This window comes from Bufo gargarizans, chromosome 3, assembly GCF_014858855.1.
Source record: "Bufo gargarizans isolate SCDJY-AF-19 chromosome 3, ASM1485885v1, whole genome shotgun sequence".
Classification (NCBI taxonomy): domain Eukaryota; kingdom Metazoa; phylum Chordata; class Amphibia; order Anura; family Bufonidae; genus Bufo; species Bufo gargarizans.
Window position 1 is genome coordinate 259,556,672 of NC_058082.1, and position 27,767 is coordinate 259,584,438.

Genomic DNA, 27,767 nt, shown 5'->3' on the forward strand with positions numbered 1-27,767 from the left:
TTTAAATACTGGAGTCAGGTAATACCAATTGAGGAACTGAAAGAAAATCTCTTGAGAGGTTGGGCCAGTGTACAGAAAGCAGTAGTATGTGACAATGTGGGGAGAATCAGATTAGAATCTGATACCTTGGACATGTTTTGAATAAATACCATCTCAATCTGGTTAACGTGACAAATACATTTGCCATATATGAGACCTCTATAATTTTTTACATGAGCTCACAAGTATTGTGCATTCTTTATTCGTGTTCCCACTGTTATTATATACGAAAGACTTATTCTCGTACATCTGGGATCACTTATTGCCATACAGAACCTTTGACTGCACTGTTTGTAATATTTATTACCTATTTCTGTTAAAATTTAATAAAAACTGAATTTACTGAGATTTTTTATTGCTTCGTAATGCTATTTATGCATTCACCTTCTTCCCATGATCAGAGTCTCTGCATGAAACCCTTGCATGCCCAATGTTCATTACCTAAGGCAGATTTGACACATTGCATATGGGCACATCAGACACTACAGGGGTATCGGACAAATGTTCAAACCTGGATAAGATCCACATAGGGGACCAGATGCATGGTTGATCCAACAAATCTGAACTTCCACATTTTCTCTTGGGGTAAAATGAGTAGATTGGGCATTATTGATGTCCTCAGGATGGCTATTGTTGGCTTAGTTGAGACAAAATCTTCTCACTATACAAAACATAACCCAACACTTTATGCCAACTGTGGGGATTTGCTCTGGTAGACGGGCTAGCGGACGCAGTATAGAGGCAATCACAAAGTCTTTAACTTAAACAGTTCAGTGTTTATTCACACATAAGGAAAAACAAAATGACCTTTCAGTCTTAGTGTTTGTTCACACAATGCAATGTCCATAGAACAAAATCTTTACCTGGTTAGCAGTTTTCCACCTGTAGTCCACAGCAGGCTTTAGGGGCCTGTTTCTCAGCCCTTTAGCAAGGCACAAATTCAGGTCCCAAAACACAGAGACTTCCCAGCTTCTCTGTCAGATGGAGGATAAACCACACCCAGCTGAGACTGCTGGCTGGGTTTTATATAGGCCAAAAAAGACCTGGCCTGGAGCGTGGGGAGAAGCCACCCACCCAGCACTTTGGCTACTCCCAGTAAGAGACGGCCTGGATCGGCTTTACAGTCACACTAACAACAAACAGTGTCAGTCAGCACTAGCTGCCGCTGTTACTTAAAACTACCGTCTCTTACCTCACCAAGGCCAGGAATCTCAGTGACACATACCTTCCATCAATGACAGCCCCTTGTGCCTTCCTACACAACGGATAGAATTAAAACAGAGAAGCTTAAAGAAAAAAACATTTCAAGGTCATCTTTCATAAATGGAACTGTAGGTATATTAGAAGTGAAGGAACCATGCCTAAATGGGCACTGGATCAGACATCTGGGGGAAAGGATGTGGGAGTTTTCTTTGTTCTTTTCCATGTGTTTTCTTATGTGTTGTTGTATTATTGCTGTAAACAACCTGTATATTGCTGATAGCAGTTTTTTATCTTGTAAAAAAAAAATGTTCACCAATATTCCCATAGTGCAAATTGCATTGTAAGATCTTTCTTGACTAAACAAATAAAAAATTATTTTAAAAAAATCAATATTACTGGCAGCCATGTTATACATCCAGTGGAAGCAGACAGCCATGTAATATATTTGTCAGACAGTCATTTTGCAAATCATCTGGAGACAAGCAGCCCCTGCACACATTTACTAGAAATTAGCCTATAAAATATTGCTACCTAGAGCACCGTTAAAAGTAAATTATATAAAAAAAAACTTAGCAAAATCACTTAGAGACAGAAAGCTATATTATAGATTGCAGAGAGACAGGCAGCTATCTGATATATCACCTAAATATTGGTAGCCATGTTTTAAATCACCTAGAGATAGGCAGCCACGTTATACATCATTCCAGCAGAATCATTTTACATAAATAGTGGGGTGTACATAGTATACAACAAGTTCCAGCAGAAAGATACCCCCTAAAATTACAATTTTAATGATATGCCTTTAAAAAGGTCCCATATGGGCCTCGTGTAGAAACACCAAGAATTACATACAGACTAATTAACTGATGGCACATATCCAGCAATGAAGAAAATTACCTGGGGTGGGGGAGAGAATCTATCCCTATAGCCACCCCTATCCTAAAACCTCAGCCCAGGGGAGACCCCTGATGGTGGAGACCCCCTGTCCACGTACCTAGACTAGTATCCCTATTGTGTCCCTACAGGGATACGGAGTTATACTAGAGTACCCCAGGTATGAGGTGAGAATAGTAGAATGCCAGTGGCATCAAATTAACTAATTAATGCTGGATATCAACAACACAGTACAGACACAAAACAAGAAAAATCAGGGTTGATAGAATGATCAGACACCTGAAATACATAAAGTTTAGATATCATAGATAGTCAGGGTTGACAATATAGTCAAAAGACACCTGAATTAACCTCAACGCGTTTCCCCCTTAGTCAATGCTGTGGGATCATCAGGAGGTAAAGGTAATGAAGACACTGTCGGTCTGTGCAGTACTCATATAACAGGCTATATGTTGGGACAAAGACAGATTATACATCATCGCTCTACAGATAATTAATATAGGGGGGATGTGTCATTTTGGGGCCACTCCACATGCAGCGTGGCCCCATACCAGACCAGCCACCAATCACGGATGTCTTGTGCGGCTATAATCTAGGTGCTGTAGTCCAGATCTGGGAGGCCAGAATGAGGTGTATTCCCCGTCCTGTTGGACAGAATAATCATACGCCCAAATCAATCAAATTTCCAACACGCGTGTACTAAATTCAATATAGTGTATTGAACACTTACGGTTGGAGGATAGGATACACCCTTGTTTGAGGAGAGAATTTCTACCCCCGCCCTATTGGACAAAATGATCATATGCCCAAATCAGTAAGGTACTTCCAGCATAAATAAAGCTTAAAGTCCGCATGATATACTGCACACTTACAGTTAGAAGATACGGCATGCCCAAATTAGATCAAATAGCGTTCCGACCGTCCTGTCAGGTAAGGGTCACAATGAACCCACGCTAAAATTAAGAGACATGGATAATATAAGTGCTTACAAGAAAATTGCTGCATCCCTCTAATCAGGGGTTTTAGCAAGTGCAACTTACGTCTTGCAGGCCTCCCTCTGTTTTGAGCTCCCCCTGGTAGGCGATCTACTAGCCCACTGCAGGTGCATTGAAACCGCTCATAATTAGCGCCACTCACATCATTGGTTAATCGCACATGTTCCGGGCTGCCTCACTTCCAGGTATTGGAACACAAATGCGTTCCAAAAAACCGTTTCCGGTGGCACCACACTGCTATTCCAGGGCTGACTCTCTTCCTGCTGTTGGAACGCACATGCGCTCCAACAGATCAGTTCCGGTTTCTAACGGAGAGCGGTGCTATGCATCCATCCCTCGATCCTGTAACCGGAAGTAAGTGCTCCCTGTTCCGATCCCTGGAACGCAGGTGCGTTCCACAGGACAGCTTCTGGTTCGGCTCAGACTCCTGTGTTAAGGTCATTAGCCGGTGTTCTGCGAGATTTCTATAGCTTGCCAAAAGTCTATAGCGGAAGTGACGTAGTGCGCTGCGCAAGCGCACAAGCGTACTTCAGCGAAGCATTCCTGCTGCCTCCACTGGAGTAGTTCGCACACCGCGCGTGCGCAGACTTAAGGGTATAGCTTTCTTAAAGTGACAGTCATCTCCATTAATCTACATGAATTTGTACACTCGCGGGCTCGCTTCGCTGCGCTGCACAAGCACACTTCCACAAATCACGCATCGGGCTCGGCCTCGCTGCGCTTGGCATTTAGTAAAACTAACTCTATGCCGCCATTGATAGTAAAGAAGGAAACGGATGGTAAAGAAAGAGATGGATAGTCTCTTTCTTTACCATCCATTTCCTTCTTTACTATCAATGGCGGCATAGAGTTAGTTTTACTAAATGCCGAGCGCAGCGAGGCCGAGCCCGATGCGTGATTTGTGGAAGTGTGCTTGCGCAGCGCACCACGTCACTTCCGCTATAGACTTTCGGCAAGCTATAGAAATCTGGCAGAACAGGAATACATCCTCACTTCCGGTCCCCTGGAACGCAAATGCGCTCCATCAGGGGACGTCCACATCCGGCAGATAAGTGCAATAGTGCATATGTATCTAATATAAAAGACAGCCTCCCCGAGTACGGGTTTTTGCCTTCCAGGACATGTGTCATTCATATAAGTATCCCTTATTCCTAGATTCCATTCCCCAGCCCCCAGCCATACCCACACCCCATGATGAATAACCGTACATATATAAGATGGTCCATAGGCTGAGAATATATAAGCTCCATTAGAATATTATTAGGCTCGGGTCAGTGTGACTAATGAAATCTAGTGTGCAATGATAGAATAATACAGATTATGGGATCCAATATATATATATAGCAGTGGAGTGAAAATAAATACAATTCTACTACAATATGGTCACGGCTATCCCTATGTACAAATATGTAATTTTCTAAATACGACCCATAGTCCATGGTCGTTTACCAGACAGTGACAAAGATAAAATCCCTTCCATCTGTTTCAATATACCAATAATTTCATGCTTCACGCATGCGGACAATCTTCAAGGCACTGTAAACATCACTATGAGGCTAGACCACCAGCCAGACAGAGATATCATAGGACCGGCCACATTCATAAGAAACAGGAGAACATCAGTCTTTCATTGATGCCCAAAGGGGCCTGAGATTTAAAACGATGGATCCATGTGCATTCCTTCTGTCATATTTTCCTGTCCCAGTCCCCGCCTCTAGGTGACGGTTGGACTAATTCAAGTACAGAAAATTTAAGACATCCATGTCCTTGTTACCCCCATGTATTTCATTGACATGCGAGGCCACTGGGGTGATATTCTTTTTGATGACATCATTTACATGTTCAGATTCTTCTTTCTACTTCCCTAATTGTCTTGCCTATATAGTCCTTTGGACAGGGACATTGGCAGATATATATTGCCCCCTTACTGCGGCAGTTACAGAAATCCCTGATTTTAAATACTCGTCCAGTGGCCGTACATGTTATTGTTTTGGATGTTGATATGTATTTACATGCTTTGCATGATCCACACCTATACATCCCTGTCGGATTGCGTTCAAGCCACGTACCCTCTCTAATGGGGGGCGTATAGTGGCTATGGACAAGTCAGTCCTTTAGACTCCTCCCACGTCTGGAACTGACACATGGTCTCTCCGTCAAGATGGCACAAAGATCCTGGTCCATTGGTAGTATGGGCCAGTATCTATTCAGCGTCATCATGATCTGGTGATTGGCTGAGTCATATGTTGAGTCCCATCCAGATCTTTGTGTTTGGGTACTAAAAGGCTAGCTCGGTCCTGTAGCGCTGCATTCTTAAACGCTTCATTCATGCATCCCTGAGGGTACCCCCTGTCTTTGAACCTTATTTGAAGCTTCTTGGCTTCATGATAAAAGGTCTGCACCTGCAGTGGGCTAGTAGATCGCCTACCAGGGGGAGCTCAAAACGGAGGGAAGCCTGCATGACGTAAGTTGCTGGAAGTACCTTACTGATTTGGGCATATGATCATTTTGTCCAATAGGGCGGGTGTAGCAATTCTCTCCTTAAACAAGGGTGTATCCTATCCGCCAACCGTAAGTGTGCAATACACTATATTGAATTTAGTACACGCGTGTTGGAAATTTTATTGATTTGGGCGTATGATTATTCTGTCCAACAGGACGGGGAATACACCTCATTCTGGCCTCCTGGATCTGGACTACAGCACCTAGATTATAGCCGCACAAGACATCCGTGATTGGTGGCTGGTCTGGTATGGGGCCACGCTGCTCGTGGAGTGGCCCCAAAATGACACATCCCCCCTATATTAATTATCTGTAGAGCGATGATGTATAATCTGTCTTTGTCCCAACATATAGCCTGTTATATGAGTACTGCACAGACCGACAGTGTCTTCATTACCTTTACCTCCTGATGATCCCACAGCATTGACTAAGGGGCAAACGCGTCGAGGTTAATTCAGGTGTCTTTTGACTATATTGTCAACCCTGACTCTCTATGATATCTAAACTTTATGTATTTCAGGTGTCTGATCATTCTATCAACCCTGATTTTTCTTGTTTTGTGTCTGTACTGTGTTGTTGATATCCAGCATTAATTAGTTAATTTGATGCCACTGGCATTCTACTATGCTCACCTCATACCTGGGGTACTCTAGTATAACTCTGTATCCCTGTAGGGACACAATAGGGATACTAGTCTAGGTACGTGGACAGGGGGTCTCCACCATCAGGGGTCTCCCCTGGGCTGAGGTTTTAGGATAGGGGTGGCTATAGGGATAGATTCTCCCCCCCACCCCCCACCAGTAATTTTCTTCATTGCTGGATATGTGCCATCAGTTAATTAGTCTGTATGTAATTCTCGGTGTTTCTACACGAGGCCCATATGGGACCTTTTTAAAGGCATATCATTAAAATTGTAATTTTAGGGGGTATCTTTCTGCTGGAACACGTTATACATCACCTAAAGATAGGCAGCCATGTTATACATCACCTAGAGATAGGCAGCCACGTTATACATCATCTAAAGATAGGCAGCCACGTTATACATCACCTAGAGAAAGGCAGCCACGTTATACATCACCTAGAGATAGGCAGCCATGTTATACATTACCTATACCAGTTGTCCCCAACCAGTGGCTCGGGAGCCACGTGTGACTTGTAACCACCTGCTCTGTAGCTTGCCATGTCAGTCCTGAGTTATGTTCAAATGTACTGGCAAGTGACATGGTTGCAGACCTATCCTAGATTTACCACCAGACAGTGCCAATTTGGATGGTGTAATACTAGTGTTTCTTGCAATTTCATGTTTTTTGTTTCTCCACATTCAACATTTCTCTATTTTTGAATTGCCTGTTGATTATGTAAAGTTATGGAAGCATAACTGTAAGCATATGAATACTAGAAAAATTCATGATTTCCTATATAAAAACAAATAAAGTAACCACAAAAGGATCTCCTTAAAGGGAACCTGTCACCAGGATTTTATGTACAGAGCTGAGGACATGGGTTGCTAGATGGCCGCTAGCACATCCGCTATATCCAGTCCCCATAGCTCTGTGTGCTTTTATTGTGTAAAAAAAACGATTTGATACATATGCAAATTACCTGAGATGAGTCCTGTACATGAGAGGGACAGGGACAGGACTCATCTCAGGTTAATTTGCATATGTATAAAATCAATGTTTTTAGACAATAAAAGCACACAGAGCTATGGGGACTGGATATAGCGGATGTGCTAGTGGCCATCTAGCAACCCATGTCCTCAGCTCTGTACACAAAATCCCGGTGACAGGTTCCCTTTAAGCCACACTCATTCACACAATTACACAAATGCACATTACCCAATATGCTTCAATCCAATAAGCATTCAAGTTTATACAGTTTGGAGTTGGAAAATGTGCATAAAAATGCTAATATGGTCCAAATACTCAGTGTAGATAAGTCCAACGCAATATCTGTCCTTTAGGCCTCTGTCACATGAACGTGTGCGCTCCATGGCCGTATTGCCTCAATGAGTCCGCAAATCTGGAGATGTGGAATGGTGTGGAAACTGAAGCACGGAACGGAATCCTGCGGAAGCACTACGGAGTGCTTATGTGGGGTTTCGTCTCGTACTTCCGTTCCGCAAAAAGATAGAACATGTCCTCTTTGAGAACTTTGTGATAAATAAGTGGATTTTGGGTCGCAGTTTGGGCACTCGGTCTCTAAAAGGCTCACCATCACTGCCCTAAGGGCTCATGCACACAAATGCATTTTGTTTCCGTGTCTGTTCCGTATTTTTTTTTTACGGATAGAATGCGGACCCATTTATTTCAATGGGCCCACAAAAAACCCGCATAGCTCCGCAAAAAAGATAGAACATGTCCTATTCTTATTCTAATCATTGTTACAATAGATCTGCAAAAAAAAATAAAAAATGATGCAATACCAATGTCAAACGTGTTTTGCGGATCCATTTTTGCGGACAGCAAAATACATACGGTCGTGTGTATGAGCCCTAAAACATAGGAATGTATTATGAAGTGGACATGGCATAACACATTCCCTGCATCTTTTCTACTCAAAAAAGTGGTAGAAACCAACTTCATAAAAAAAAATTTTTTTTTTAAACTGCATCATTTCCATTTGAATTTACTACAGGACCCACCAGCAAGCTCTCCACTGGGGACGTCCTGGTAGAAGCTCCCTACAGCACCTCATCACCTCACTACTGAACTGTGCACAACGGAGCTGCCGTAAGTGAGGTTCTACCATGCTAGACTAGACGCGGCTTCTGGGTATGGGCTGCCAGGTAGAAACATGGTCACCCTGCAGCTGCGACTTCTGAGAACGTCACGTCCAGTGACGTCAGCGCGCCGGCTGTCACGCTGTCAGGATGACGCGGTTCTGTAGGATGCCCAGGCCGAGCTGTGAACTAAACGTTTCCCGTCACTGAGAGTGCCCGGCTCGGTGGTCGGGATGGCGGAACCGGGGCGCCCTGCCCCCACTGACGGTGAGTGCGTTCCTGCCTGCTTGTGAGGAGACTAGACTCGGGCCAGGCAGTGCTTAGCTGTCCGGTGGGGGGGAGGCGGCTGTAGTTGGGAGCTCTGGACCGGCTGGAAGCAGACACATGTCAGATAGTGTGGGGCGCTAGCGCCCTGTGTGTATTGTCCCCTGCACTGCTACATTGTACGCTGTAATGGACGGTTTAAAGGGCACGCTCCTGCATTGACAAGTGACCAGCTGCACCCATTATTGGGCAGGGGGCTGCTGTGGATCTTCTCAGCAGATCAGTTTCCATAGGCTGAGAGTTATTTCTGTGGCTGGAAAGTCACCAGTGAATGGCCTTATACTGTACTGAGGTGCAAACAAAGATCAGATGGTGGTCCTCATGGCTGCGTGCTATGGGGTCATTTATACAGAACCTTGTATATGGGAGTATTACTATAGGCGCCGGGGGCCAGGTGTATCACTCCGGGGGCCAGGTGTATCACTCCGGGGGCCAGGTGTATCACTCCGGGGGCCAGGTGTATCACTCCGGGGGCCAGGTGTATCACTCCGGGGGCCAGGTGTATCACTCCGGGGGCCAGGTGTATCACTCCGGGGGCCAGGTGTATCACTCCAGGTCAGAAAATGAAAACCCATAAATTGCCTCCGTCTGCTGGCTCCAGTCCTGAATGGTGTCTGTGTAGGTGTTTCTATTATGTCTTTATCTAATCTGCCACCTTTCAGACTTGGAAGTGCCCCGTGCATGTGGCAGGACGGCTGCTGATGTTTAGGGTGTGAAATGTAATTGTGCCGCTTTATATCTTACACCTCGGTAAACATTACAATTACACAGAAGACACCATTGTCGGCGTCTGACCCGGGCATGACAGATGCAAAATGGAATTGTTCGTTGTAAGGGTGAATTCACACGCGGCAGATTTGTGGCAGAAGTTTTTGTGACTGTTCCACTTATGTGAATGGGGCTTGCAGGAACCCATGTGTGAGTTTCAGAAACCTAGATGGACAGGACTCATGTACTTTTAGGGTGGGTTAACGTGTGACTGATTAGCAGCGGATTTTCTGCAGTAGAGAGAAAAAACACTACAAAAACCGCACAGATTTTGTTGCAGATTAGATGCAGTGTCACTCAAAAGGTGAAATCTGCAATGTATGGTTAGCACTGATGCCCTGCAGCGCTGGGGTCCTGGGTTCGAATCCGACCATGGATAACATCTGCATGGAGTTTGTATGTTCTCCCCGCGTTTGCGTGGGTTTCCTCCGCGTTCTCCGGTTTCCTCCCACACTCCTAAGACACTCTGGTAGGGACCTTAGATTGTGAGCCCTATTGTCTGTAAAGCGCTGTGGTATATGTCAGTGCTATATAAGTGCATAAAATAAATCAAAATTGACATGCTGCAAAAATTTCAGATCTGCAAATACCGCAGCTTTTCAGAATTTTTTTCATTAAATTTTTATTTTATTTTTTTACACAGCTTGTGGATGATAATAGTGAAATTCTCATCCACTTTGCTGGTACTGTACAGTGCTGCGGATTTGCCACAAATATCCGCAACAGGAAATCTGCAGCTAATCAGTCACGTGTGAACCCAGCCTACAGCCTCCTGCACACAGACGTGTGCGCTCCGTGGCCGTATTGCGGACTGCATTTGCGGATCCGCAATACACAGGCACCATTTCGTGTGCATTCCACATCACGGATGCGGAAGCACAGAACCCTACGGAGTGCTTCTGTGGGGTTTCGTCCCGTGCTTCCGTTCCGCAGAAAGATAGAACATGTCCTCTATCTTTTTGCGGAACGGCCTGATCGCGGATCTATTAAAGTGAATGGGTCCGCGATCTGCTGCGGTTGCCTCAGTCGGTGTTCGCGACAATGCAGGCCGAAGCACAGCCACAGGGCGCACACGTTCGTTTATACTGATGATCTGTCCTCTGGATAGGTCATCACTAGAGATGAGCGAATCGACTTCGGCTGAAACAGAAAAAGTCGATTCATGTGAAAATTTGTACAGTATTAGAATGTATTGGCTCCGATGAGCTTAAGTTATTACTTCGCGAAGTCTCGCGGGACTTTACATTGTAACTTCAGAAATTGATTTATACTGTAAAAAAACATTTCCCGAACTCGGGTTCGGTTCAAAGTGGCACCTTGGAACTGAACCAGAGTTCGGGAAATGTTTTTTTACAATATAAATTTCTGAAGTTATTACGCAAAATCTCACAAGACTTTGCGAAGTAATAACTTCAGCTCATCGGAGCCAATACATTCTAATACTGTACGGAGCGCTTGCTCAGTACAGTATTGAAACAAATTTTCACGCAAATCGACTTTTGATATTTCATCCGAAGTAGATTGGCTCATCCCTAGTGATCGGTATCCAATCGGGTCAGCTGTTTGAGAAGGCACCAGGCCATGTGAAGTGAATCGGAATGAACTGCGATACCAGGCACAGCCTCTGTACAGTGTACTGAGAGGAGGCCGCGGGGTGGGAAGGGGGTCCCAGATGTCAGGCCCCCGCCGACCATAGAATAGGTTATCAGTATAAGGCCGCCTGCACACGATGCAGATTACGGATGTTTTTTTTGTTTTTTTTGTGGGGATTTAGGCCTGGTTCACACCTGAGGGTTTTACAGCACGTTCCTACGCGCTGTAAAACGCTCAATAGGCGAAAACCCATGTTTCCCTATGGCGTACGATGCGCGTTTCCTATTTGCAAAAACGCGCTGTAATACGCTCTGAAAACGTCCACCTAAAACGCGCGTTTCAAATACGCTCAAGTGTGAACCAGGCCTCAGTGTAGAAAAAACGCTCCGTAATATGTTACCCGTAGTGTTGAGAGAACTTCTGTTTTCAAGTTCGGCGTACAAGGTTTGGGTTATCTAAGAGTTCTGTTATGTATTCCGCTACCACCGACCACAACTTATGGTCCGTGGTAGCGGAATTCTTAGATACACCGAACTTGAATACAGCACTTCTCTCCTCCCTAGTTACCAGCAAAGTGAATAAGATTTGACATATCTGATGCATGCTAAGATTATTTTTTTTCTTTTGTGGAAATTGACCATGCTGTGCGGATTTTAACAGCAGCATGTCAATTGTCAGTGCGATTCCACCACTTGTGTAGAGGGGCTTTCCCCATAGACTTCAATGGGCAATCCTGATGGTATACTATAAGGAATCCGTGCGTACTCCAGAGCCAGAATACTGACAGATTTAAATACGCTTGTGTGAAGCGGCCTAAAGGAAAGAGATACAAAAAAGCCGGTAGCCTGTCAGGTATTAAACCTGGGCCATGTTAGGGTTGTTAGCGTTATGCATAGCTGGATAATGTGACTACAGTGATCTGGCCGTGTCTGTGTCCGTTCATTTTTTTTCTTTGCGGACCGTATACAGAGCCATTCATTTCAATGGGTCCGCAAAAAAAACTGAAGTTGCTCCATGTGCGTTCCGTCTCCGTATGTCTGTTCCACAAAAGAATAGAACATGTCCTATTATTTTCCACATTACGGACCAGGATAGTACTGTTCTATTAGGGGCCAGCTGTTCCTTTTCCGCAAATACCGAATGTACACGGACGTCATCTGTATTTTTTTGCAGATCAGTTTTTGCGGACAGCAAAATACATACAGTTGTGTGCATGAACCTTAAATGGCGGCTTTCAGCTGGACAAATACTACTGTATGTAGTGGTATTTGGCTAAAATCAGGCATTTATGCCAAAAAAGTGTCCAGATCCCTGTCGGATCCCTTTGTAGTCAGTGGGGACCCAGCAGTTCCCAACATTATCCGGGTCTGCTGGATTACAGAACACTGCTGTGAGCGTGGCCTTAGGGCTCATGCACATGACTCTTTGCTGTTTTGCAGTCCGTAAATTGCGGTTCCACAAAACAGATTACCAGCTGCCTGCATTTTGCGGAATGAAATGGCCCTGTCCTATCCTTGTCCAGAATGGGGAAAGAATAAGACATGTTCTGTTATTTTTGCGGGGCCACACAAAGGACATACAGTTAAGGACAAGACATGGCGTGCAGTCTGCATATTTTTCTGCCTCATTGAAGTGAATAGGTCCGCATCCGACCCACAAAAAATGCGGATCGGATGCAGACTAAAAATACATTCGTGTGCATGAGCCCTTAGGCTGTGTGGACCTCCACCAGATGTAGCACAGGGGGTCAGACTGAATGATAAATCTGGTGCAGGGATAGACTTTTCTCTGACTTAGGGCTCATGCACATAAACATATTTATGGTTCATCTTAATGGGGCCGCGAAAGATGTGGACAGCAACAGTGTCTGTTCCATGGCCCCGCAAAACAATAGAACATGTCCTATTATTGTCTGCATTAGGGTACTTTCACACTTGTGGCAGAGTGATCCGGCAAGCAGTTCCATCGCCGGAAACTGCCTGCCGGTTCCGTCAAAACGTATGCCAACTGATGGCATTTGTAAGACTGATCAGGATCCTTTTTTCAAGTTCTGGCATTCCGGTATTTTGAATGCTGGATCCGGCATTAATACATTCCTATGTAAAAAAAAAAATTCTAGCTAGTGTTTTGTTTTTTGGGCTGGAGATAAAACCGTAGCATGCCGTCCTGATCAGTCAAAAAGACTGAACTGAAGACATCCTGAAAGGATTGCTCTCCATTCAGAATGCATGGGGATAAAACTGATCAGTTCTTTTCCGGTATAGAGCCGGAAAAACGCTAGTGTGAAAGTACCCTTACGGACAAGGGTAGGACTATTCTATTACGGGCCAGGTGTTCCATTCTGCAAAATACGGATGCACACGGCCGTTATTTGAGTTTTGTGGATCCACAATTTGTGGACCGCAAAACAGCCAATAGTTGTGTGCATGAACCCTTAGGCCTGCTGCCGTATGGCTTTTTCAGTGTTTGTTACGTTTTTTGTTTCCGTTGTGTTTCCGTTCTGTTTTTCTGTATGGCGTATACAGTAATTACATAGAAAAAATTGGGCCGGGCATAACATTTTTAATAGATGGTTCTGCAAAAATGGAACAGATACGGAAGACATACAGATGCATTTCTGTATGTGTTCTGTTTTTTTTGCGGACCCATTGACTTGAAAGGAGCCACGGAATGTGATTTGCGGGCAATAATAGGACATATTCTATCTTTCAACAAAACGGAATGCATACGGAGTACTTTCTGTTTTTTTTTTGCGGAACCATTGAAATGAATGGTTCCGTATACGGAACGCAAAAAAAGGGGAAAAAAAAACGGTTGTGTGAAAGAGAACTGAAAAAGCCATACGGTCGTGTGAAAGAGGCCTAGGGCCTCCTGCACACGACTGTATGGCTTTTTCAGTATTTTGCGGTCCGTTTTTGAAGGATCTGTTCCGTTTTTTGTTTCTGTTGTGTTTCCGTTTCTGTTCCGTTTTTCCGTATGGCATATACAGTATACAGTAATTACATAGAAAAAATTGGGCTGGGCATAAAATTTTTAATAGATGGTTCCGCAAAAACGGAACGGATACGGAAGACATACGGATGCATTTCTGTATGTGTTCCATTTTTTTTGCGGACCCATTGACTTGAATGGAGCTATGGAACGTGATTTGCGGGCAATAATAGGACATGTTCTATCTTTCAACAGAACGGAAATACGGAAACGGAATGCATACGGAGTACATTCCGTTTTTTTGCGGATCCGTTGAATTGAATGGTTCCATATATGGACCGTATACAGAACGCAAAAAACGGCCCGTAAATGGGGGGAAAAAAACCGGTTGTGTGAAAGAGGCCTTAGGCCTCATGCACACGACCGTTGTTTGTCTCCTCGTCCGTTCCGCCGATTTTAGTGTTTCAGATGTGGACCCCTTCATTTCTATGGAGCCGTTAAAAATGCGGATAGTGCACCGTTTGCCATCCGCGTCCGTGATCCGTGGTTCCAGTACGTCAAAAAAATATAACCTGTCCTATTCTTGTCCGTGGAAAACGGTTCGCGGACCCATTCAAGCCAATGGGACCGCTAAAAAACGCGGAGGCACACAAGATTGTCATCCGCGTCCATTTTATTCCTATCATTTGCATGGCAAACCTGTCTTAGACTTTTTTTTTACCTTCCTTTATGTCTGGTGGTCCTCAAAAAATAAAGGAAGACACACTGAAACAAAAACGTAAACGGATCACTGAACAACGGAACCCCATTTTGCAGAATGGAACACAACAACGGTCGTGTGCATGAGGCCTTACTCTGAGACACAAATTTATGACAGAATTGTGGAGCAATTTTGATGAAAAACAGTGCAACTTAGATTCATTTATTAAAGCTTGTGGACTGGAGCAGATGACTTTCTAAAGACCTCATCATAGATTATTCCATGGACAGACACAGACCCTGGTCTGACATTAGTGTGGCGCACCGTCTTCATGTGATATAGTGTATAGGCTTCCTGCATTGCTACCTGGATACAGATATTGGGATTCTTGATTGCTTGTATCTGGCTTTAATGGTCCTATTAAAAGTCATGTTTTAGGAGCAATCTTTTAAGCGTTTGTCCTGGTTGACTCATTTTGATTAGTGTATCTATTAGCCAAATGGTGCAATATTTTGGGTGTAAATAGACCTGTCCCTGTACTGTCCCATAATCTGATGACAGATCCACTATAATAAAAATATTCAGTGCGGGATATAGAGGCCATATTTCCAGTATACATCTATTATCATTGAGCGCGATCAGACATGAGCAGGTAAGATTCATCATGCCACCATCATTCCCTCTGTGTCTGCAAAATGTGGACCACGGACCCATCAAAGTCAGTGCCCCCCCCCCCCCCCCCCCAAAAAAAAAAAAGGATACAACACAGATGTTATCTGTGTTTTAGGAAATGCAAAATGGACACAATATAGTGTCCTATATAGTGATACAAGCTGCCTGGTAGCAGTAGGTTGCTTCTCCCATGCATGGTGGCCTGCAGTGAATAATCCTCCTGTCCACGTGTCAGATAGTCAGGAGATAATGAGCTGTCTTGGAAACTTCAGCTCACACGTGTATATTTCCATGTCTATGACACGCAGCACACCTTATCTAATTGCACATTACACCAAATGATACACTGCACATTTTGCCTCTGGTAGTTCGGATGACTGCTTTAGTTGTCACCAGATACAGTCTTACATTTCTTCTGGTTGAGATGTCCTAGCACCTGTGTGACGCCTCAGTTGTTTGCCAGGTAGTATTTGATAAAACCCAGGGTTTACCTGTGCACATACGGAGCAGAAAACTGATATTCTCTACATGTTAGAGGGTAACAGTGTGTCACTCCTGTGCGGGTTTATTTATTTGCATAGTCAGCAACAAGTGAAAACTAAACAGGAAGCATAACTCTGGCCCGAAATATAATTTTCGTCACGCTGGGATTATTTCCAATAAATGCCTCTAATATTAAGATCCAGTGTATTCCACTTTGTAGGTATACATTGCGTATTGACTCCCATTGTAAGCTTAAAGGCTATGTACACCTTCGGAGGCTATTTTTGTTTATGATTGCATTTTACTCACTTTTGGCTAAAAATCATATTTTCAATTGGCCTTTATTAAAAATATTGAGCCGTTCTGTCACAAAGGGTTAACTGTTTTTCTAACTGTGTGATTGGTACTTTCACTTTGTGCTGGGCGTCTAATAAACCTCTCTAAACTACTAAGAGGTCATAAACACTTTGTCACATTCTTATCAGTAAGATAAGAACTGAGCTATAATGAGTGCTTATAAGTCAGAGCAGAGATAAGGAGCCTGTCAGCTCCCTGTCCATGGAGCAGAGAGAAAATCCAAAGGGTGCTACTAGAGCATCTCAGCCCTGTACAGAAAAAAAGGCTCCATATTCTATTCTATTTTTTAAAGGGAACCTGCCATCACCTTTATGCTGCCATACTAACAGCAGAATAAAGTAGAGACAGGTGAGTTGATTTCAGCGGTCTGTCATTTATAAGACAAAAGTAAGTGGTTGCCGAGAACCAACATCACAATCATTGCAGACTGGGCCTGGAAAAGAGTCCCGGCCACCTGAGAAGAGTCCTGGTTACTCATGAATTCCTGCTCTCCTGCCCACCTGCTGATGGCTGACAGGCTTCTACCTAGTTTCTCCCTTTCTCTCTAGGAGAGAACTGCCAATCATCAGCAGATGGGTGAGAGAGCAGGAGATTATAATAACCAGGACTCTTCTCAGGTAGATGTGACTCTTCTCAAGGCCTGGGCTGCAATGATTATGATGCTGGTTCTCAGCAACCACTTACTTTTAGCTGATGAGTGACACACCGCTGATATCAACATTTCTGTCACTAGTTTATGCTGCCCTCAGTGAGGTCAGCATAACGTTGATGACAGGTTCCCTTTAATTAAGCCCAATTAAAAAAATCTAATGAGTACAATGCAATAATAAAAAAGATTGCCCCCAAAGGCGTACATAGCCTTTAAATCTGTGTACCTTGCGGTATAGTTTTATTTTTACTATATTGGGCTCATTCACTCCATTCTATCCCCCATCTCTTTTAATGGATGCTTTATCCATCCGTTATGCTCAGTTAGTGTCTGTCATATATCTGCCATTTTTGGTGGAAGAAATTTCCCATCTGCAAGACTTTTCTTTCCACCAAAAATAATGGATGAATATGTTCAGTTTGTATTGAGCATTCGATCGGTTTTCTCTTTTTCTAATGGGTCAGAAGGACAGAAAGGTCAATGCAGATGTGAACGAGCCCACACTGGCACTCATTTGTCCTACATCAGGCATGCTCAACCTACGGTCCTCCAGCTGTTGCAAAACTACAACTCCCATCATTCCCTGACAGCTTACAGCTATCAGCCTACAGCAGGGCAGGGTGGAAGTTGTAGTTGTACAACAGCTGGAGGGCCGCAGGTTGAGCATCCCTGCCCTACATCATGGTGGTGGTGACCTATGGATACCTTTGATGCATGCACCAGGAGCTTTTCCGATGCACAAGCTGAACATGAAGGAAAACACTGAGGGAGATTTATCAAAACTGGTGTAATCGAAAACTGGTTTAGTTGCCCATAGAAACCAATCAGATTCCACCATTCATTTTCCAGAGAACGTCTGAAAAATTAAAGGTGGAATCTGATTGGTTGCTAAGGGCAACTAAGCCAATTTTCCTTTACACCAGGTTTGATAAATCTTCTCCCATGTGAACAGATTGTAAAAAGTACCTAGAAGGCCCAAATGTACTACTTCCACACAGTACAGCAGGGGTAGGCAACCTCCTGCACTCCAGCTGTTGTGAAACTACAACTCCCAGCATGCATACTTGCTCTGCTCTTCGAAGAACTCTCATAGAAACAAATTGAGCATGCTGGGAATTGTAGTTTCACAACAGATGGCGTGCCGAAGGTTGCTGACCCCTGCAGTACAGTCATTCTTTGGCATGTGCATACATGGTCTTTCCATCCTATTAACACCCTAAAAAAGGAGATTGCCTGGTGACAGAAGTTCATTAAAAGGGTATTCCCATATCACATTGATGGCGTAGATATGCCACCAATGTCAGGTAGGTGTGAGCCACACCTCTGGGACCTCCTCCTCGCAGAATGGTCCCATAGAAGGAGAGTGTACCATGGTCCCATTCACTTCTATGAGGGCTCCAAAAAATAGCCAAGCGAACACACCAGTCAGTCCCATAGCAGTGAATGAAGAGTGTGCTGCATTGCGTGTACATGGCCACCTCTGCAGTCATCACTATTGGACTTCTGGAAATAGCCAACCCAGTACTCAGCCATTTTCGGAACTCTAATAGCTAGGGATGAGCGTGTTTTACGAGTTCGGCGTTCAGGTTTTATTACATTTCCAATATGGATTCCGTTACCATGGGCCATAATGGAATTCTATGACTGAATTCATAACGGAATGCCTTTAAGAGGCGTTCTGTTTATAATAGAAGTTTATGGGACCTGGTCGGTTTCCATTATGCAGAAGGTCCTGTCCTGCATAACGGAAACCAGACGGATCCGTTATGCGGCTGTTTTGTGGACCGCAAAATGTGGATCTGCAAAATATGGATATCGGCTGTGTGCATTGCGCATTTTGCAGAACGGAAGGGCCCCTAATAGAATAGTCCTTTCCTTGTCCGTAATGGGACACTAAGGATCATGCATACAATTGTATGTATTTTGCATACTTTGTTTTTGCGGACCCGTTGTAACAAGGCCTATTCTTGTCCACAAAGTGGACAAGAATAGGACCTGTTATCTTGCTGCGGAATGGACATACGAATGCGGACCACACACAAGAAGACAGCTATCTTTGGAACTCCTATAGAAATTAATGGAGCAGCTACACACATGCCCGATCAGCCACTTCTTTCATTTCAGGGGCTGCAGGTGGTACGGGGACCCCATTCATGCGATTGGTGTGTGTCCCAGTAGTAGGACCCTCACCAATCTAATAGTTATCCCCTGTGTTGTGGATAGAGGATAACCATGTAACCGGAATACCCCTTTAATAGTAATTTGTTCTGCAGCACTTAGTAGAGACAGACTGTACAGGGGGGATTTCATAAAGACGGCCTTTTTTCATGGGGCTCATAGAAGGGTGGGGTCACCTGCTTGGTAGAGTTGTTGCAATACCACATTTTTTTTAATTCGGTTTCGATACCATGAAAAAGTATTGCGATACTCGATACCATTCGATACCCCGCGAAAAAAATAAACCAAAAAAGCCACGTGCATTCCGCATTTTTTAAAAATGGCGAATCGCGCAGTTTTTCTTAATTTTTTCTGTTCCGGCATTTACTGCATAGATTATTATTTTATTTTTTTTTATATTTAAATAGATTGGACTTTTCTGACGTGGCGATATGTAATATGTTTATTATTTATACATTTTAAATGTGAAATTGCGAAAGGGGGTGATTCATACTTAATATTTTGTTGGGGGGATTTTTTACTTTTTTTTTTTTTTTTTTACACTTTTTATTTAATAACTATTTCCCCCCCCCATGAGCTAGAACCTGGGATTTGTTTCATCCCTTGTCCTATTCACCCTGATAGATCTCTATCAGGGTGAATAGGACTTCACACTGTCCCTGCTGCTCTGTACACACAGCATCAGGGATGTTACTATGGCAGCCAGGGCTTCAGTAGCATCCTGGCTGCCATGGTAACCGATCGGAGCCCCAGGATTACACAGCTGGGGATCAGAAGCTGCCACTGCCACCAATGAGGAGGAGGGGAGGGGACCCTGTGGCCACTGCCACCAGTGATTTTGATACTGGGGGGGGTTTAGAGGGGCCGACGCACTGTGCCACCAATGATGTTAAGGGGGGGGGTTCACTTCGCCACCAATGATAATTACCCCTCAATACAGGAGGCGGGTACTGGCAGATCAGCGATCAGTATTAGGCTACACAGAGCGGTGCCCAGCGATGTCCCAGCACTTACTATTAGTCCTGGGCGCCGCTCTGTTTGCCCGCATCGCCCCAATACGGTCTCCTCTCCTGCTCCATATGCTAATTACTATCGGAGCAATGGGGAGGAGACATCAGCTTCTCTAGTGGGCGTTCCTTGTCCCTGGCTGTAGCGCTATCCAATTGCAGCGCAGGGAGAAGGAACTCCCACTAGAGAAGATGATGTCTCCTCCCCATTGCTCCGATAATAATTAGCATATGGAGCAGGAGAGGAGACAGTAATGGGGGCGCTGCGGGTGAACGGAGCGGCGCCCAGGAATAATGGTAAGTGCTGGGACATCGCTGGGCGCCGCTCTGTGTAGGAAAAGTCATATCATTGGTGGCGCAGTGCGCCCGCCCCTCTCTTCTCATTGGTGGCAGCACAGGGGGGAGGGAGAGACTGCTTCCTTCTCCCCTGTGCTGCTGAGGGAACATGAGCGTGCTGACAGCAGCGCGCTCATGTTCAGAGATACTAGACTGCGCAGCAGCGCAGCCCAGTATCGAAAAAATGTAAATCCCGGTATCGTATCTATACCGGGACAAAAGTATCGATTGGGTATCGAAATTTTGATACCCGCAACAACCCTACTGCTTGGGACATCCTTCTGTGAACCACAACAGCTTCCAGTATAGCAGGCTCATTCTGTCCCAAGCGTTACCTGGTTAGCCATTAAAATTCATTGAATGGCTGGCATGTAAGGCTACTACATCTTCTTTGCTTCTGCAGAAGAAATATCTGGCCAAGCATCTCTCTAATTTGTGCGAAAACAGTTAAAGGGGTTGTCCAGTCGCGAGACTTCGCATAATAATAGTTGGGCAGCATGGTGGCTCAGGGGTTAGCACTGGTGCCTTGCAGCGCTGGGGTCCTAGGTTTGAATCCGACCAAGGGCAACATCTGCATGGAGTTTGTACTAATTAATAACTTCAGCTCATCGGATCCAATACATTCTAATACTGTACGAGGCGCTCAACAAAGTTTTATGCGAATCAACTTTGGATCTTTCATCCTCAGTCGATTCGCTCATCCCTGGTCATCCCAGCACCCTTGCCGATCACCTGTGAGACGAGGAGGCGGCTCTCCATGCCAGCACCACTACCTGGTCTTTACGCCTTGTCTCTTGTGCAGTGGAATCGTTATTTAATTGAAAGTACTCACTCAAATGGAGCAGGTATGCATGTCCGATAGTGCAGTGTAATGAACAAGAAGCGGCGCTCGCATTGAGCGCTTCCTCCTCTTCAGACAACTGATCAGCAGGGGTGCTGGGTGTTTCGGACCTCCGCCGTTCAGATATTGATGACCTGTGCTGAGTCATCAATATAAACGGCTGGACAACCCCTTTCAGGGAGTTTTCCAGTGTTTAGATGTTGATGATTTATCCCCAGGATAGGTGATCAATATCAGATCGGTGGGGAGCCAGCCACCCCCATCGATCAGTTGTTTTCTGCTAGTCTCCAACATCACAAACAGCACAGTAGGCTGCGCTCTGTCCACTGTGCGATGTCCGGCATACTGCCGCTCAGGTCCTATTAATCTGATATTGATAACCTATCCTGCAAATACGTCATCAGTATCTAAACAATGGAAAAACCTCTTCAATCTCAAGCAGAGCCTAAGGAAATCACCTAAGACCTTCACCTGCTTCTATTTAAAAAGTAGTTTTATGTGTAAGACAATCCATTTAACACGTTGCCGACCTAGGGCGAGAATGCTCGTCCTAACTTGCAGGTACTTAACGCACTAGGACAAGCATTCTCGTTCTAGGGTTAACCGGCTTCCCCACACGAGCTGCCGCGATCAGCAGCAAGGGCCCGGCTGATACTGGCACCCGGGCCCTTGCTGTATCTGCCAGCATTGGTGAAAACACTGATGCCAGCGGATTAACCCCCCGTATGCCGCGGTCATGCTGACCGCGGCATACAGGGGGTTTGCGGTAGCTTGTAGATCCCCATCGGGTCCCTGTGCTGCGGTAATGGGGACCCGATGGTTGCTATGGCAGCCCCGATGCCTTCAACAGGCATCGGGACTGCCAGCTACGGAAGCCCAGGAGATCCAAGCCCAGGGCTAGGTCTCCTAGGCAACTGTTAGCTTCTTACAGTCTAAGACACTGTTCAATACAGCACAATACAAATGTATTATGCTGTATTGAAACGGGGATCAGACTCTGAAATGTTAAAGTCCCATAGTGGATAAAAAAAGAAGTAAAAAAATTTAAAGTTTCAAGTGAAAAAAAAAAAAAAAAAAAAAAAAAGCACCCTTTTCCCAAAATAAAGTAAAAAAATGTGTAAAAAGTAGGGTATCGACTGGCTCTATAATATCACATGACTTAACCCCTCAGGTGAACACCGTAAAAAAAATAATAATAATTAAAACTGTGATAAAAAAAATACTTTTTGTCACCTTAGGGTACTTTCACACTAGCGTTTTTCTTTTCCGGCACTGAGTTCCCGTCACAGGGGTTCAATACCAGAAAAGAACTGATCAGTTTAATCCCAATGCATTCTGAATGGAGAGCATTATGTTCAGGATGCATTAGCATGTCTTCCGTTCAGTCTTTTTGACTGATCAGGCAAAAGATAAAACCGCAGCATGCTACGGTTTTATCTTTGGCCAAAATAACGGAAGACTTGCCTGAATGCCGGATCCAGCATTTTTTTTTCATAGGAATGTATTAGTGGCGGATCCGTCCTTTCGGTCTGCGCATGCACAGACCGAAAAAAAGGTGAAAAAAATAAATTAATCCGTTTCTCCGGATGACACGGGAAAGACGGATCCAGCATTTCAATGCATTTTTCTGACTGATCAAGCATTTTTAAGACTGATCAGGATCCTGATCAGTCTTACAAATGCTATCAGTTGGCATACATTTTGCCGGATCCGGCAGACAGTTCTGGCGACCTGCTCTATAAAAGTATCATATGACCTATCTCCTCAGGTGAACACCGTATAAAAATAAAAACTTGTTAAAAAAAAAAAAAAATACGCTATTTTTTGGGTCACCTTACATTAAAAAAAAAAGCAATCACATTAGCAACGATCAAAAAGTCATAAGCCCTCCCCACCCCCCAAAGTTGTACCAACCAAACCTTAATCTTATCATGCAAAAATTGAGACCCTAACTATGACAATCGCTGAAAAAAAAAATTTGGGTTTGTTTCAGAAATGCTGTTATTGTGTAAAATGTTAATAAATAAAAAAAAGTATACATATTGGGTATTGCTGCGTCCGTAAGAACCTGCTGTATAAAAATATCACATGAACTAACCCTTCAGATGAACACTGTAAAAAAAAAATTAAATAAAAAGCCAATTTTTGTCACCTTGCATCACAAAAAGTGTAATAGCAAGCGATCAAAAAGTTATATGTACCCTAAAATTGTACCTATCAAACCATCATCTCATATCGAAAAAAATGAGCCCCTACATAAGTCGCCCAAAAAATAAAAAAATACCTAACCTGTCAGATAGTAAATAAAAAAAACTGTGCCAAAACAGATATTCTTTGTTAACTTGCCTCACAAAAAGTGTAATATAGAGCAACCAAAAATTATATGTACCCTAAAATAGTACCAACAAAACCACCACCTTATCCATTAGTTTCCAAAATGGGGTAATTTGTTTGGAGTTTCTACTCTAGGGGTGCATCAGGGGGTCTTCAAATGTGACATGTCAACTTAAAATTATCCCAGTGAAATCTGCCTTCCAAAAACCATATGGCGTTCCTTTCCTTCTGCGCCCTACCGTGTGCCCGTACAGCAGTTTACGACCACATATGGGGTGTTTTTGTAAACTACAGAATCGGGGTAATAAATATTGAGTTTTGTTTGGCTGTTAGCCCTTACTTTGTTACTGAAAAAAGTGGATTAAAATGGAAAATCTGCCAAAAAAGTGAAATTCAGAAATTTCATCTCCATTTTCCATTAATTCTTGTGGAACATCTAAAGGGTTAACAAAGTTTATATAATCGGTTTTTGAATACCTTGAAAGGTGTAGTTTTCTAAAATGGGGTCATTTTTGGGTGGTTTCTATTATACTGTATAAGCCTCACAAACTGAATTCAGACCTGAACTGGTCCTTTTAAAAAGTGGGTTTTGGAAATTTTTCCGAAAAATGTCTAGATTTGCTTCTAAATTTCTAAGCCTTCTAACGTCCCCCAAAAAATAAAATGGCATTCGCAAAATGATCGAAACATGAAGTAGACATATGGGGAATGTAAAGTAATAACTATTTTTGCAATTATTACTATCTATTATAAAAGTTGAGAAATTGAAGTCTGGAAATTTGCTAATTTTTCAAAATTTTGGATAAATTTGGTATTTTTTTTTATGAATAAAAATGATTTATTTTTTTTTACTCATTTTTACCACTGTCATGAAGTACGATATGAGATGAGAAAGCAATCTCAGAATGGCCTGTATAAGTAAAAGTGTTTTAAAGTTATCACCACAAAAAGTGACATGTCAGATTTTCAAAAAATGGCCTCGGCAGGAAGGTGAAAACAGGCCTGGGGTTAAAGGATAACTGTAATATTTTTTTATTTTTATTTGGTAGTTTTAGAGCTAGGCATGTATACCTGAGTTAGTCTGTAAATAATTGCCAAAAGATCTGTAATCACCTTATAATAACACTAAATAGCAAACAGTACCCCTGGCGCTCGCTTATACTCCTGCTTACCTACTTGGCTACTGGTGTTGCAGCGGCACCGCACGAACCGCTGCCAAACTGTAAATTTCATTAGATATGACACCGCGCTCTCCCCAGCCTCCACCAGCCCACTGTCACACACTGAAGGTGTCACCGACACACTTGCGAATAGATAACACAGGCTTATGGTGATTACCTGTTCCTTGGCGCTTCCTCTGTGTCTATTCCTTCTTCTTACGTGTGAACAAACGTGATGCTGGATGTCAGGCTAAGATAACTAAGTTGCGGCTCACGCCCCGGCCGGTGGCTTGATGCCGAGTGTATAATTCGTACCTCGCACAGATAGTGACGTCACTATACAGACTACGGTGAGTAGTGGGTACCAAAATTCCCATCTACGTGTTTCGGACAGTACGCTGTCCTTCGTCAGGAAAAGGAATACGGCGCACTGTGCCACCAATGTTGTTAGTTAATACTGGGGTGGGGGGGCCGCGGGCGCACTGCGCCACCAATGTTGTTAATACTGGGGTGGGGGTGGGGGGCCGCGGGCACACTGCGCCACCAATGAAAATAAATCTCATTCATTCATATACAGGAGGCGGGAGCTGGCTGCAGAATCACATAGCTGGCTCCCGACCTCTATGAGCGGTAGCTGTGATCCGCGGAACCTGAGGGGTTAACTACCGTAGATCGCAGCTACTGCTCATAGAGGTCGGGAGCCGGCTATGTGATTCTGCAGCAAGCTCCCGCCTCCTGTATATGAATAAATAAGAGAGTTATCTTCATTGGTGGCGCAGTGGCCATAGCTCCTCCCCTCCTCTTGTTCCCTGTCCTCCCATTGGCTACAGCGGCAGCAGCAGCAGCACAGGGGGAGGGAGACAATGCTTCCTTCTCCCCTGTGCTGCAGAGGGAACACGGAGAGCGCTGTCAGCAGCGCGATCTGTGTTCCCGATTTGTTATCGGAATATCGGCAAAATAAATGCCGATACCGATAACTGTTAAAATCCTCAATATCGGCCGATAATATTGGTAAAACCGATAATCGGTCGATCCCTAGAATAGACACAGAGGAAGCGCCAAGGAACAGGTAATCACCATAAGCCTGTGTTATCTATTGGCAAGTGTGTCGGTGACACCTTCAGTGTGTGACAGTGGGCTGGCGGAGGCTTGGGGAGAGCACGGGGTCATATCTATTGAGATTTACACCTTATAATAACAGCTCTCATTAGTGTCCCCTGTCCCTTTCCACTGGTCCCTTTAAAGACCGTTGCTCTGGCTCATCTGTCTCCGGATAGGAAGACAGGAAGACTGAGGGGCGGTCCTTCACACTGCATGCCTGCATTAGGCTTCAGAGTGAGGAGGTGTGTCTCTCAGTAATCCAATCTGATTGGCTGGCAGGAAGCTGCTGGCTACAGCACGTTTGTATGTGACCTGAGGGAATGCAGTTTTGGGCTCAGAGAACTGGCAGAGGAGCCATCTTTAGAAGATCCTCATGATGTAGGATTCAAAACAGCCGTAGCTAAGGGGAAAACTCAAGGAAAACAGTGGTATGTGAAGAAACTAAATATTGCTTTATACATAATGCTGCTGCAGCAGTAACATCTGCTAAAATAGATTTTTTTGATGAAAATGACAGTTATCCTTTAACTCGTTCGCTCCCAGCGCTGCACATGTATGGCACTGGAGCTATGTGTAAACATGGCACCCACTCGCACGTGCAGCAGGTGCCATACAGGAGAGACCTGCGGCTAATTTCTGTGACCAGCAATAATGCCAATAACGATAATTAAAGGCTTTAGATGCCCTGATCAAGCGAAATCATGGCATCTAAATGCGCAAAAAACAACTGCATGCAGTACTTTTAGTCCGGCTGCCTCTAGCCGTGCGCTGCTGCCAGAACTCCATCCCCGCCCCCATTATAGTTAATGGGGATGGAGCGGCAGTCTGGGGGCACACGTGAACCAGCGGCAGGACGGATCCGACAGGCTGTTCACCAGCCGGAACAGCCTGCCGGACTCCCCTGCCGTTAGTGTGAAGATCCAGCAGGCAGTTCCGTCACCGGAACTGCCTGCTGGATCCGGAAATCCCATGTGCAAACGGGATAGCATTTGTAGGCGGATCCATCTAACAAACTCATTGAAACACCGGATCTGTCTCTCCCGTGTGATCTGGAAAAATGGATCCGGTATTTGTTTTTATTTTTTGCATTTTTAAAGATCTGCGCATGCACAGACCAGAAAACCGGATCAGTTTTGCCGGAACACTTGGTGCCGGATCCGTCATTAATGCATTTCAATAGAAAATAATGCCGGATCCGGCATTCCGGCAAGTGTTCCAGAATTTTGGACGGAGAAAATACCACAGCATGCTGCGGTATTTTCTCTGGCCAAATACTGTAAGAGTGACTGAACTGAAGACATCCTGATGCATACTGAACGGATTGCTCTCCATTCAGAATGCATTAGGATAAAACTGGTCAGTTTTTTTCCGGTATTGAGCCCCTGTGAAAGAACTCAATACCGGAAAACTTTAACGCTAGTGTGAAAGTACCCCTAAATGTCATTTTAAAAATCCCTGATAGAACAAAATAAGTTGTTTTTTTTTTTAAAACATTATTTATAGGGTCATATATGAGCTTCAAAATCATCACAATTTCTTTTAAACTTTTATATTATTATTTTTTTTAAATCACCCCCCTTTCCATATAATAAAAAAATTAATACCTAAATAACAATAAACATAAACCTCATCGGTATCATCGCGACATACGCCCATACTATTAAAATATTTTTTTAAATTTCCAATACGACGAATGGCGTTACGGGAAAAAAAGGTCAAAATGGCCAATTTGCAATTTTTTCATTGCTTCTCTTACCCCAAAAAATGTAATAAAATGTGATCAAAAAGTCACGCACATTCCAGAATGGTATCAATAAAAACTACAGATTGTTCAGCAAAAAATGAGCCCCCTAAACAGCTCAGTAGACATAAGTAAAGTATAAAAAAGTTATGGGGTCAGAATAATGGTGATGTAAATTATTTTTTTTTTTTTAGCACAGTTTAAATTTATTTTTACACTATTTAGACATTAAAAAAA

At 43.9% G+C, this 27,767-nt stretch overlaps 1 protein-coding gene across 1 annotated transcript in view; it reads left to right on the top strand.

Annotated features, from left to right (window-relative positions):
- Positions 1 to 8,470: 8,470 nt before the first annotated feature.
- The window catches only part of RABEP1 (rabaptin, RAB GTPase binding effector protein 1), a 95,786-nt gene continuing 76,489 nt past the window's right edge, over positions 8,471 to 27,767 (top strand). The window contains exon 1 of the mRNA XM_044285590.1: positions 8,471 to 8,622. Within this exon, the coding sequence (XP_044141525.1) occupies positions 8,589 to 8,622 (34 nt within the window). The 5' untranslated portion in view covers positions 8,471 to 8,588. The remainder of the gene's footprint in view (positions 8,623 to 27,767) is intronic.